The 14,565-nt window shown below is 41.4% G+C and overlaps 1 protein-coding gene across 2 annotated transcripts in view; it reads left to right on the plus strand.

Moving 5' to 3' along the window:
• Positions 1-13,804, plus strand: part of LOC118388254 (suppressor of tumorigenicity 7 protein-like) — a 28,667-nt gene extending 14,863 nt beyond the window's left edge. For both annotated transcript variants that reach the window (XM_035777112.2, XM_035777110.2), the window contains exon 15: positions 11,458-13,804. In XM_035777112.2, the coding sequence (XP_035633005.1) occupies positions 11,458-11,553 (96 nt within the window). In that variant the 3' untranslated portion in view covers positions 11,554-13,804. The remainder of the gene's footprint in view (positions 1-11,457) is intronic.
• The last annotated feature ends 761 nt before the right edge of the window (positions 13,805-14,565 follow it).

The raw sequence follows: 14,565 nt of genomic DNA on the forward strand, positions 1-14,565 counted from the left end.
TCCCAGTCCCTGTCGATGAAAATCATCCCCACAGCATGATGCTGCCACCACCATGCTTCACTGTGTGAATGGTGTTCTCAGTGTGATGAGAGGTGTTGGGTTTGCAACAGACAGCGTTTTCCTTGATGGCCAAAAGCTACATTTTAGTCTCATCTGACCAGAGTGTACCTTCTTCCATATGTTTGGGGAATCTCCCACATGCCTTTTGGTGAACACCAAATGTGTTTGCTTATTTTTTTCTTTAATCAATGGATTTTTTCTGGCCACTCTTCCGTAAAGCCCAGCTCTGTGGAGTGTACGGCTTAAAGTGGTCCTATGGACAGATTCTCCACTGTGGAGCTTTGCAGCTCCTTCAGGGTTATCTTTGGTCTCTTTGTTGCCTCACTGATTAATGCCCTCCTTGCCTGGTCTGTGAGTTTTGGTGGGTGGCCCTATCTTGGCAGGTTTGTTGTGGTGCCATATTCTTTCAATTTTTTAAGAATGGATTTAATGGTGCTCTGTGGTATGTTCAAAGTTTGATATTTTTTTTATAACCCAACCCTGATCTGTACTTCTCCACAACTTTGTCCCTGACCTGTTTGGAGAGCTCCTTTGTCTTCATGGTGCTGATTGCTTGGTGGTGCCCCTCGCTTAGTGATGTTGCAGACTCTGATACTGAGATCATGTGACAGATCATGTGACACTTATATCACACACAGGTGGACTTTATTTAACTAATGATGTGACTTCTGAAGGTAATTGGTTTCACCAGATCTTATTTAGGGGCTTCATAGCAAAGGAGATGAATACATATGCATGCACCACTTTTCTGTTTTTTAGTTCATAGAATGTTTTTGAAACAAGTAATTTTTTTACATTTCACTTCACCAAATTCAGCTATTTTGTGTATGTCCATTACATGAAATAAAAATCCATTTAAATTACAGGTTGTAATGCAACAAAATAGGAAAAGCGTCAAGGGGGATGAATACTTTTGCAGGGCACTGTAGGTGATTGAGTGTTATGACGAAAGAGAAAGTTGTTTCCTTGTAGATCTTATCTGATGGAGTGTCTTTAAACACTTTGAAACATCTGACTGCTCGTCACTGCACACTGTTCTGTTTGGGTCTGGGTGGACGTGTCTAGATTTCTGATTATTGAAATGTTTACCAAGAGACGTGTTTTTATAAACACAAGCAAATAGTTGGCCAAAATACACTTCAACAAGGAATGTATGAAGACCACACTCCAGATGAAACTTTGCAATCTTGTATAATGTCGCTTACCTGAATGTGAAAAACCATAATCAATTGTGCTGATATCTTAAAACCAGGATCAATTAAGCTGATATCTTAAAACCATGATCAATTGGGTTGATATGTTACGTGAAGTATAGACATTATACATTCCAGTTGTTGTACTAGGTGTGAAGAGTCACCTATGTTATCATATTGTGTGGTGTCTTCGCTGTATTTTGCACAATTTCCTCATTACAGTCCCCTGCTTCATTAAGGATTGAGTGTGTAGGCTTGGGCGGTATACCGTGTATGTACTGCATACCAGGGTATTTTGAAATACTGACAGACAGTATGATTTTCAATACCGTTTGGGGCACCCTAAAGCTTGAGGGGTGCGTGCTATGCCCTTGCTTAACTATCTTAGGTGTGCAAAATAAATTTTCTCCAACTCAGGGCTCCAGCTATGCATTTGGTCATGACACCCTGTTCTGTTTGAGTCTGGGTTGACGTGTCTGTAGACCTGTGACTATTGAAATGTTTACCAAAAGGCTTGTTTTTATAAACGCAAGCAAATAGTTTGCCAAAATACACTTCAGCAAGGAATGTGTGAAGACCACACTCAAGATGAAAATTTGCAGTCAGTACTTTGCAGTCTATAATGTTGTCTACCTGAATGTGAAAAACCATGTTAACATGAAGTATAGACATTATACATTCCAATTGTTGTACTAGGCATAAAGACTAGCCTATGTTTTCATATTGTGTGTGGGGGGTACATCCTACCTTAAATTATTTGGCAAATCTAAGATAGTTATCTCCAGCTCAGGGCTCCAGCTATGCATTTGCTTTGTTAACTTGCTAGCTGAGTGACTCTTGCAAAATCCAGATTCTTGGTCACAGTAGAGACAACCAATCCCCTCCTGGATGAAGATCTTTACTGCTTAAATTTGCTTTGCGAGTATAAAAAAAAGTGTAAAAATGTAAATAACTCATGGTGTGATTGTGGTAACGTTCAGGAACACAAATCCTTTTGTTCTCCCGATCTGGAATATTTCACCATCAAATGCCGAGCACATTACCTCCCGGGATAATTTTATTCTGTTATCTCTGTTATCGTCACGGTCGTGCATATCCCCCAAGGAACTAGACTGGACTTTGTGGAAACTGCATATCCTGAGGCCACATTTATAGTAGCTGGGGACTTTAATAAAGGAAATAAGAGGAAAAGGTTAACTAAGTTTTATCAGCACATCTCCTGTGCTTCTCGCTCATCGAGCACTCTTGACCATTGCTACTCCCCCTTCCTGGATGGCTATAAGGCATTGCCCCCCCTTCCTTCGGCAAATGAGATCACACCTCCATTTTGCTCCTTCCCTCTGTTGTGTCTTTACTATCATTAACTGAAGACTGATAGTTTTTTATCAAAGATTCTCTGTAATTAGTTATTACGCGATCAACTGATTAATCACGTAACTAATTAACGGCCTTCCCAAGCCGTGTCCTCAGAGCATGTGCAGACCAACTGGCTGGAGTGTTTACGGACCTATTCAATCTTTCACGATCCCAGTCTGTTGTCCCCACTTGCTTCAAGATGTCTTAACATTGTTCCTGTACCCAAGAGAAGCGACAGTCATTTAGTTCAGTTACCATCGCCTTATAGCACTTACTCCTGTCATCATGAAGTGCTTTGAGAGGCTAGTTAAGGTTCGATCCCAGGCTGTGTCACAAACGGCCGTGACCAGGAGTCCCATTGAGTTGCGTCCGGGTGAGGGGAGGGTTTGGCTGGGGGGGGCTTTACTTGGCTCATCGCGCTCTAGTGACTCCTTGTGGCGGGCCGGGTGCTTTCTGGCTGACTTCAGTCTTCAGTTGAACAGTGTTTTCTCCGACACATTGTTGCGGCTGGCTTCCAGGTTAAGCGGGCGAGTGTTAAGAAGCACGGTTAGGTTGGCTCATGTTTCGGATGATGCATGACTCGACCTTCGCTTCTGCCGAGCCTGTTGGGGAGATGTAGTGATGAGACAAGATCGTAATTGGATATCATGAAATTGGGGAGAAAAAGGGGGGTAAAATACACAACAACAAAAAATAAGAATGCTCAGCCTTCAACACCATAGTGCCCTTCAAGCTCATCACTCAGCTCATGGCCCTGGGTCTGAACCCCGCCCTGTGCAACTGGATCCTGGACTTCCTTATGGGCCAACCCCAGTTGGTGAAGGTAGGCAACAACACCTCTGCCACATTGATCCTCAACACAAGGGGCCCTACACGAGTGCATGCTCAGCCCCCTCCTGTACTCCCTTTTCACCCATGACTGCGTGTCCACGCACGTCTCCAACTCAATCATCAAGTTTGCTGACGACACAACAGTGGTAGGCCTGATTACCAACAATGACGAGACAGCCTACAGGGAGGAGGTGAGGGCCCTGGTGGAGTGGTGCCAGGAAAATAACCTCAACGTCAACAAAACGAAATACCTGATCTTGGACTTCAGGAGACAGCAGAGAGAGCACACCCCCATCCACAATAATGGGGCCGCAGTGGAAAGGGCGAAAATCTTTAAGTTCCTCTGCGTGCCCACCACTGACATCCTAAAATGGTCCATCCACACAGACAGTGGTGAAGGCTTAACAGCGCCTCTTCAACCTTGGCCCCTAAGACACTCATACACTTCTACAGATGCACCTTTGAGAGGATCCTGTTGGGCTGTATCACCGCCTGGTACGTTAATTTCACCATCCACAACCACAGGGTTCTCCTGGAGGGAGTGGTGCGGTCAGCCCAACACATCACCGGGGGCGCATTGCCTTCCTTCCAGGTCATATACAGCTCCTTGTGTCACAGGAAGGCCAAGAAGATCATCAAGGACCTCTGCCACTTTGGCCACGTCCTGTTCACCCCACTACCATCTAGAAGGAGGAGACCGTACAGGTGCATCAAAGCTTGGACAGAGAGAGCTGTTTTTCAGTCTATCTCAGGCCATCAGGCTGTTAAATAGTCACCACTACCCGGCCTCTGCCCAGTACCTTGCCCTGAACTTAGTCACTGTTACTAGCTGGCTACCACTCGGTATTCTGCTCTGCACCTTAGAGACTGCTGCCCTACATTTTTTCTTCCTTTAAAAGTTACGAGCTTATGCCGCGACCGTTAGTGGTAAATGGTGGCATTCTGGCATTGCACCACACTATCACAAGGGGGAGTTAGAACGCTGATCTATCGGTAGTCTAAACTGTGGCAATTAATGGAGGTGTTTTCAGTCTGAGAGTCTCCTGGCACTAGAGTCCTGCATCAGTCAACAACAACAAAACTGTCGGTGGTCCTGGAGTTAAGAGAGAACTTGGGTAAATACAATGGGGTTATTTCACTTGACATGTGGACTGACGATTTTCGAAAAATAGCAACGGTGGGCTTTTGGTTTCTCTCCCTCTAAAAAATCCCTCTGACAAATTCGTAAGAATGTCTCACCCCATGTTCAATAATGGCCTTTTTACCTTTATTTGGATTACAGTTGCTCACTTGAAACAAAATAATCTCCAAATTATTGTTATTTTTTAAACAAGCCATAGAAAGTTGGTTGCAAAAAAAAAGTAAGGAACTTGTCTGTCGGCCCTGCATTAAAGACTAAAATTGGTTAAAGAAAATTGTGATAAATAAAAAATATATACCAGTTTCATTTAAGGACCAAAAAATTGACAGCAGTGCCATATAGGTATTTTCAATGTATCGATTACATGGCATATGGTTTATGAATTGACATGCAATTTTCCGCTCCTCCTGAAAGCCCTAATATTAAAAACAGTCAAATGCATGCTCTCCGTCGCCCACACGCACTTTAAACATTTGCATAATAAAGCATTTAAAGGCTGACATTAGTTGATTTTAGTACTTCTGACAGCCAAAATTCTTACTCCACCCATAACTTCTGGACTTTTAAACATTCCCAGAAGGCTTGGATTATTATAACCTACTGCAGGCCTAAAATGTATGGGTGCAAACAAGGTTTCCATGATGGGCTCTTAGCAGGACAGTAGACTCTTCAACCTTTACAAAAGGATAGCTCGGGCTAGGTGTGGAAATAAAATCCCCCTAACTTGCAATGCAGTAAGTACTCTAAAGTTTTACATTTCTAACTCCAAACATCATGCAACTGCAAAATGTCGGGTAAAGCATATACTGTACACTATTTCTTCATCAACATCTTAATGCTTTCGTTAATAAAATAATGATAAAAAAAACGTTTTCAAAATGCAGAATAAATATCACTGAATGACATTGCATGGGGTCTGGTCTTGATAAATCAATCATGGGCCTATTAATATAATGAATATGAATTCAGAGGGCAGAAATTATTAAATATTAAAGCATTAGACCTCTCACTAAAGGCGTCAGTCATACAAAAGTTATACTTAAATCCGAACAGGTTTTGCAGTTTGTCACGAATCATTGGTTCTCCCCAGACCTGACTGCCCTTAACCAACACAAAAACATCCTATGGCGTTCTGCATTAGCATCGAACAGCCCCCGTGATATGCAGCTGTTCAGGGAAGCTAGAAACCGTTATACACAGGCAGTTAGAAAAGCCAAGGCTAGCTTTTTCAAGCAGAAATTTGCTTCCTGCAACACTAACTCAAAAAAGTTCTGGGACACTGTAAAGTCCATGAAGAATAAGAACACCTCCTCCCAGCTGCCCACTGCACTGAAGATAGGAAACACTGTCACCACTGATAAATCCACCATAATTGAGAATTTCAATAAGCATTTTTCTACGGCTGGCCATGCTTTCCACCTGGCTACTCCTACCCAGCACTGCACCCCCAACAGCAACTCGCCCAAGCCTTCCCCATTTCTCCTTCTCCCAAATCCATTCAGCTGATGTTCTGAAAGAGCTGAAAAATCTGGACCCCTACAAATCAGCAGCAACTCTGTGTCGTTGTATCTGTCGAACTGCTTTGCTTTATCTTGGCCAGGTCGCAATTGTAAATGAGAACTTGTTCTCAACTTGCCTACCTGGTTAAATAAAGGTGAAATAAATAAAAAATTGGGTCGAAACTACAGAACAGTACAAAACAAGAGAACACACATGGTTAATGTTATGGAAATAAATAGAAAATATATATAATTTTTTTAAATGTATATGTACAGTGGGGCAAAAAAGTATTTAGTCAGCCACCAATTGTGCAAGTTCTCCCACTTAAAAAGATGAGAGAGGCCTGTAATTTTCATCATAGGTACACTTCAACTATGACAGACAAAATGAGAAGAAGAAATACAGAAAATCACATTGTGGGATTTTTTTATGAATTTATTTTCAAATGATGGTGGAAAATAAGTATTTATCGCTGTATTTGGGGAGTTTGTCCCATTTTTCTATGCAGATCCTCTCAAGCTCTGTCAGGTTGGATGGGGAGCGTTGCTGCACAGCTATTTTCAGGTCTCTCCAGAGATGTTTGATCGTGTTCAAGTCCTGGCTCTGGTGGAGCCATTCGTGCGTTGTCTTGGCTGTGTGCTTCGTGTCATTGTCCTGTTGGAAGGTGAACCTTTTGCCTCCGGTCCTGAGAGCTCTGGAGCAGGTTTTCATTAAGGATCTCTCTGTACTTGGTTCTGTTCATCTTTCCCTCTATCCTGACTAGTCCCCCTGCCGCTGAAAAACATCCCCACAGCATGATGCTGCCACTACCATGCTTCACCGTAGGGATGGTGCCAGGTTTCCTCCAGACGTAACTCTTGGCATTCCGGTCAAATAGTTCAATCTTGGTTTCATCAGACCAGAGAATCTTGTTTCCAAGTGGGCTGTCATGTACCTTTTAATGAGGAGTGGCTTCCGTCTGGCCACTGTACCATAAAGGCCTGATTGGTGGAGTGCTACAGAGATGGTTGTCCTTCTTGACAGTTCTCCCATCTCCACAGAGTGACCATCGGGTTGGTCTCCTCCCTGACCAAGGCCCTTCTCCCCCGATTGCTCAGTTTGGCCGCTCTAGGAAGAGTCTTGGTGGTTCCAAAATTCTTCAGTTTAATAGTGGAGGACACTGTGTTCTTGGGGACCTTCAATGCTGCATAAATGTTTTGGTACCCTTCCCCAGATCTGTGCTTCAACACAATCCTGTCTTGGAGCTCTATGTAAAATTCCTTCGACCTCATGGCTTGTTTTGTTTTTTATATAGACAGGTGCGTGCCTTTCCAAATCATGTCCAATCAATTGAATTTACCACAGCTGGACTTCAATCAAGTTGTAGAAACATCTCAAGGATGATCAATGGAAACAGGATGCACCTGAGCTCAATATCAAATCTCTTAGCAAAGGGTCTGAATACTTTTATGTAAATAAGGTATTTCTTAATTTGAAGTTTTATACATTTGCTAAAAAAAATTCAATTCTCACCACTTGACTTTTTTCACATTTAGTTGTTTTACAGCCTGAGTTTAAAATGAATTATATTGAGATATTTTCTGACAATACACCTTAATGCAAAGTGGAATTATTTTTTGTTTGTTTGTTTTTTGTTTGACAAATGTATAAATTAAATGCTGAAATGTCTTTTAGTCAATAAGTATTCAACCCTTTTCTTATGGCAACTACAAAAAAAAAATCAGGAGTCTGGGCTTAACAAGTCACAAGTTGCATGGACTCACTGTGTGCAATAATAGTGTTTAACATGCTTTTTGCTACTTCAGTCGATCAGTGAATTTAAAACAAAGATTCAACCACAAAGACAAGGGAGGTTTTCCAATGACTCACAAAGAAGGGCACCAATTGGTAGATTAAAAAAAGAGCAGACCTTGAATAGCCCTTTGAGCATTAAGTTATCAATTACACTTTGGATGGTGTATCAATACACCCAGTCACAACAAGGATACAGGCTTCCTTCCTAACTCAGTTGCTGGAGAGGAAGGAAACTGCTCAGGGATTTTGCGATGATGGTGACTTTAAAACAGTTACAGAGTTTAATGGCTGTTATATGAGAACTGAGGATGGATCAACATTGTAGCTACTCCACAATACTAACATAATTTACATAATTGATTGAAAAGAAGGAATGCAAATATCCCAGAACATGCATCCTGTTTGCAACCAGGCACTAAAGTAATACAGCAAAATAAATTGGTAAAGTAATTCACATTTTGTCTTGAATTTAAGTGTTATGTTTGGGGCAAATCCAATACAAAACATTACTGAGTCCCACTCCAAATTTTCAAGCATAGTGGTGGCTGCATCACGTTATGGGTATGCTTGTAATCGTTAAGAACTGGGGAGTTTTTCATGATAAAAAAAAGAAACAGAATGGAGCTAAGCACAAAATACTAGAGGAAAACCTGGGTCAGTATGCTTTCCACCAGACTCTGGGAGATGAATTCACCTTTCAGTAGGACAATAACCTAAAACACAAAGCCAAATCTACACTGGAGTTGCTTATGTTCCTGAGTGGCCGAGTTACAGTTTTGACTTAAATCTGCTTGAAAATCTATGGCAAGACCTGCAAATGGTTGTCTATCAATGATCAACAACCAATTTGGACTGGGAAGTTTATTATAAATAAATAAATTGAGTCACCGAATCTGCAATAGAAATAATAAAATGTAGCTCCTGTAATATGGGTCATATTTGGGTCATATTTGAGCAGTTTGAGATAGAGGCCATTAAAATACAAAACTATTTTTTCACAAGCTACTCATTTACAGCCTGCATATTTTGTTATTGTGTAGGCCTAATTAGAAACAAAGTAATGTAATTGCGTTTTGGTTTTTAGAACCATGCATTTTTTATTCATTACTGATTTCATTCATCATTGCTACACTTATGATGTATATAGTGCTATTTCTGTTGTTCTATGTATTACCATTTTCATTGTTTTATTTTTACTTAGTGTCCGAGCTCCAACATGTATGACTAAGATGTTTACTGTACCCTGCAATCACACCTGCAGTCCTGTACATGTGACTATTAAACACTGAATCTGAATTATGAGAACAAAAATCTTTCTACTGTAGCCTACCTTGAGAATCTTGCCTTTTTTAAGATGAGTGAAAATTAAACGGTTTTACGTTTGAACAAATCTGTAGCCTGCAACTACTATCAATTGTCATTCTGTTTAATAGTGGTCTTTTTGAACAACAACCATTGTGAGGAGAATATAAACAGAATAAGCATGAAAAGTATGAGGAATAACAAAAGTGTAGTCTCAGCAAGCACACTAGTGTTCCGCTTCAACTCCGACCATCGTTTGAAGCTCCGTCTCCATCAACATGTTTAAATTGAACAGCACCGTACATATTTGATGAGAAGAGGGTTGAAATGAGTTTTACCAAACCAAGCAGAGCTGTTTTATCGTGATACAAATATCCTGTGCTTTTTCATTTGGGCGTAGGTGCATTTGGGCGTTGGCTACATTGTAACTCTGAAGCGGCCACAGTGCGCTGGCATATGGGGCTCACCCAGGAAATGACACAATGAAAATGATATGTAACAACACCATTGGACCAAACACTGACATGAAACAACAATACAAATGAAACGACAGCGCAACAAAATAGATGTAAATAAATATTTAGCAGGTCATATTGAACACCAGCGGTGCAACTAGTGCTTTGTAACTTTACGGAACATCACAGAGCATGCAGGAATGAAGACTTTCTATTGGTCAATAGCGTTCATCTTGAGGCAACGGGGAGTGGGTTCAAATTGTATTATTATATCTTTTGTGACTGATTTAACCATTATTTAACTAGGCAAGTCAGTCAAGAATAAAGTCTTATTTACAATGACTGCCTACCCCGGCCAAACCTGGACAACGCTGGGCCAAGTGGACCGGTGCGCTACTTGGGAGCCCAAAATGCAATCTGTTAAATATTATACAGTGTCATATATAAAATGGACATATCTATTTTAATACAGACTACTTTAAAATATTACTAATCATTGGAAATTACATTACCCAATACATCATGATCATTTTTTGGTAAAAAAGTGAGGGTGCAAAAACATACGTTTGCAACCCTATTTTGAAAGTGTGGGTCCAGCTGCTCCATTGCTCAGGCACCTATACGTATACCCCAGTATGGTACAAGAATGGTATGAACATCTGGATACCACCCAGCCCTAGTTTGTGTATCTATTAAGAGAGGGTTAGAACTGGGGAAGAGAGACCCATTACATGGCATGCTTGGCCATAGTTCCACATACTACAACAATGCTGCTTCCCACATCCTGTCAAAACCATCTGTTCACCTCGCGAATGTATTGCTTCATAAACACAAAGTGTTGTTTATGGTGGATTGAACTATTGGGGTTGAACATATTTCAGATGTGTGATTGTGGATGATTTCTATTGGTTATGCTGGAGAGGGAGAGGCCTCAGTAAGGGTTATGGTTCTCCTATCTCTACTTGCTTACTTGTTTTGGGAGAGCATTTTATAGAATTACACGTGGGTTACCTAGTAGTAGTAGTAGTCGTAGTGATGCAAGCTCTGGTATTCAGCCTTAGATGAAGGGTACATTCTAACGTGCCCCCTGTCCTCAGTACAAGTTGCCATGCTTCTGCTGGTATTCAGCCTTAGATGAAGGGTACATTCTAACGTGCCCCCTGTCCTCAATACAAGTCACCATGTTTCTGCTGGTATTTCCACTTTAATTTATCCTCCCTATGTGTAACCTTTATTTAATTAGGCAAGTCAGTTAAGAACAAATTGTTATTTACAATGACGGCCTACCCCTCAAAATGACGGCCTAACCCTCACAATGACAGCCTACCCCTCACAATGACGGCCTAACCCCCACAATGATGGCCTAACCCCCACAATGACGGCCTAACCCTCACAATGACGGCCTAACCCTCACAATGACGGCCTACCCCTCACAATGACGGCCTACCCCAGCCAAATCCGGACGACGCTGGGCCAATTGTGCACCGCCCTATGGGACTCCCAATCACAGCTGGATGTGATGCAGCCTGGATTCAAACCAGGGACTGTAGTGATGCCTCTTGTACTGAGATGCAGTGCCTTAGACTGCTGCGCCATTCGGGAGCCCAGCTATATAGTGCTCTAAATACCCCCAATTCATGTTGTTAAATTCAAAAGAATACAACATAAAAATTGCTGACACCATTCAAACCAATGGGGGTTCGGAATTAGCCAATTATCTCAGAATCATATTTTTTGCATATAGAACCGTATATATCCCCATCTCTGGATGGGTTGTAGGCTTATTGAATGTGGTGTATTGAAATGACTTTGTTTTGTTCCTCAGTTCTTCAGCACCCTCTTCACACCCCTGGGTTTCTTCGCAGACAAGATGGAGAGCTTCATGCCATCCAGTTTCTGGCATCAGCTGACTCGAATCTGACCCCAACTCACACACGTACACATACACACCCCTCAGACACCAACACTCCAAAACTACAGACAGAAATGTTTGCTCTCCTGTCTTCAGCGTGCACACACACTTGTTGTTTTGGTACTGATTATGTTGGCCAAGTCTTGTATCAACATCCAGATGCAACTCAGAGATGCAACTGCTAAGAAGCCAGGTTTTTAAAGTAAACATTTACCAGATATTCACGCAGTTATTCGTTTATTATTATTATAGGAACTTGAAGTTATGTTGAGTTACACAGAACGGTAAATAGAAAGTATTTCAGCCTACATTTTACTTCCAAGTCCCACCTCTAAATTACGTCAATCTCTCATACACTTCTGAATTAAGTGCTGAAACAATAAATGTATTATTAGGTCATGTTTCATTATTGTGAAGGCTAACACTACAGTTCATGGAAGTAGTATCCCTCTGTTCTAGTTAGGGTTGCAAAATTTCAGGAACATTTGATAAATTCCCTGATTTTCCTGAGATCCTGGTTGTAGAATTCCAGATTTCCTCCTGATTCCTCTACTGTTTCCCGTACTGATTCCCCTACTGATTCTGGGAATCCTCCAACTGGGATTTTGGGAAAAACATGGAATTTATTGAAAGTTCCCGAAATTTTGCCACCCTGGTTCTAGTGTTGCTATTCATAATATCTTGCCAAATGTATTGTCTGTTAGCTGGTGCAGCAGGAGACAGATGGATGTCTATAGAAAAGCGTACTAGAAGGCCTGTTTTCCACGATCGCATGTCTGAACAGACACATTAATGTTCACTAGAATAAGGTAGAGCCATGTATTTCGAGAGTTAGGACATTGTGGTTTCTGCTTTATGATGCATTTACATGAGACAACAATACATGGCAGCCATGTTAGCGGCCATTTACATTACATGGGAAATATGTCTATAACAATGTCTAGAATTAGAACAATATCATTTTAAAAAATCTAAATACATGGCTCTGGAATAAGGTATGTGTGTCATGCCAGTTCAGATGAGTTGAAACAAAGCATAGCCTTTATGGTACATAGTCATCCTATGGGGCAGAGTTTAAGTTTGTGAGACCTAAAAACAGATCCTTGATTTACTGCTTCACTCTGTCTGTAGTGTATACAATGCCTGCAGTGTTTTGCCAGTTGTTGCCACAGCATGCCACCTCCGCGCTATATCACTGGCAACCTGCGCCCCCTCAAACGTAGCATAAACATGTAAGTGGGATTATGACCGGTTACGGCATGGGTAGTCATGGCATCACTCACAGCCAATCACATAACTGAACGCTGCGTTTCCAGGTCCTCTATGAGTTGTAGTCAACTCGTATTGCTCAGGTGTAATCAGCCAATCACAACAGGCCGCTTTGTTTGAATCACTGTGGTTTCACCGTAGCCTCAACAGCAAATACTCTGAACCGTGATCTAAGACTAGTCAATAGCCTACAGTATATATTGTGGCAGGACTCGATATTTGATCATGAATAGCACAAAGGGCCTTTTGTACCTCATTGGCTCAACAGACAGATTGGATTTAAGCAGCTTGATGAAATTAAAAGCTATTTCTCACAATACTCCCAGATATGTATTGTATTGATGAACCAATGTTTCGTCACACAGTGGTTTCAGAACCTGCTCATTCATTTGCTAATTCCTTAAACTATTTTATGTATTTTATCATACTTAAACCCAATTATGAGTAAAGATGGCAGCAAGAGCTGACTGTTTATTGGTTGCTGGTAGTGCATTGCATCCAGGGCCGGACTAATGCATTTTGGGCCTCGGGGCCCCAAAAAATATATATTTTGGGAGGAGAATACAGCTAAATTTCTGCATTTCAACATGTGCAGTTTTATAATGCAATTCTACCCATTTTGTCACGTGCCCGTTTGGTAATCCCGCCCTGTTTGCATAATGTGATATTTGTGCACTGTGCTTGAACAGCACTTAAAATTGGTTTGCTACTTTCATTCAATTTATGTGTCAGAGCTATCAACACTCCTACCTGGCTATACTGTGCACTATCTGGGTGTAATTACTGTACACTATTTTAATTCCATACTGTTGGATTATATTTGGGATAGTCCAGAATAACAAGATGAAATGCTGAAGACAGAAGTCCTATTTGAACTTACTACCATATGAGTTAGATAGCTCACAATAAATTGGTTCTTGAATGTAAATCTAATGCGTTTGTGTTTTGAATTTTTGTTGTACTTTGTGAACAAATAAATCTAAAAAACAGATTCAAGACTGATTTGTATGTTTTGGGGATGTGGCCTAGGCCCTATGGTTTACCATAGACCAGGGATGCCCAACCCTCTTCCTGGAGATCTACTGTCCTGTAGGTTTTCAGTCCAACCCTAATTTAGCGTATCTGATTCAGCTAGTTAAGGTCTTGTTGAGCAGCTAATAAGTAGAATCAGGTGTGTTAGGGTTGGACTGAAAACCCACAGGATGGTAGATCTCCAGGAAGAGGGTTGGGCAGCCCTGCCCTAGACAGTGAACATACATGTAAGACAAGCTGAGAGTACCTACATTGTACGTCCTTACCATTTCGCTATATTTGGTGTTTGGATGAAAAGCAGCTTTGACGTTATGACCCACATCAATGTTCCCTTTCCCCCACCGCGAGAGAGAGCCCATCTCCTAACACTAGACTAGGGGTTGTTCAACTGTTATATTTACATTTATACTTGCAGTTTGGCGCTTAGAGGAAGTTGGCCACTTATTGAAGTTGTATCAGGTCCAGGGGTTTGTGACAGTTACTAATGATGATGTTTGTGTTTGAACCAACAAATTGCTGGTGAATGTTCCTCAGACTCTGGGGCCGTGACAACAACAGCAGGGACAAAACACTCTCATCGGTCCCCTATAAAGATACACAAACAGCCACTTTGTCTTTGTCAGTAGAGATACACAGAGACTTATAGAGAGTGGTTACCATGACTCATTGGCTTGGAGCATGGTGCTTGGGTTAGGGTTAGTGCTTGCAACACCAAAGTGG

This window comes from Oncorhynchus keta, chromosome 10 (assembly GCF_023373465.1).
Source record: "Oncorhynchus keta strain PuntledgeMale-10-30-2019 chromosome 10, Oket_V2, whole genome shotgun sequence".
Classification (NCBI taxonomy): domain Eukaryota; kingdom Metazoa; phylum Chordata; class Actinopteri; order Salmoniformes; family Salmonidae; genus Oncorhynchus; species Oncorhynchus keta.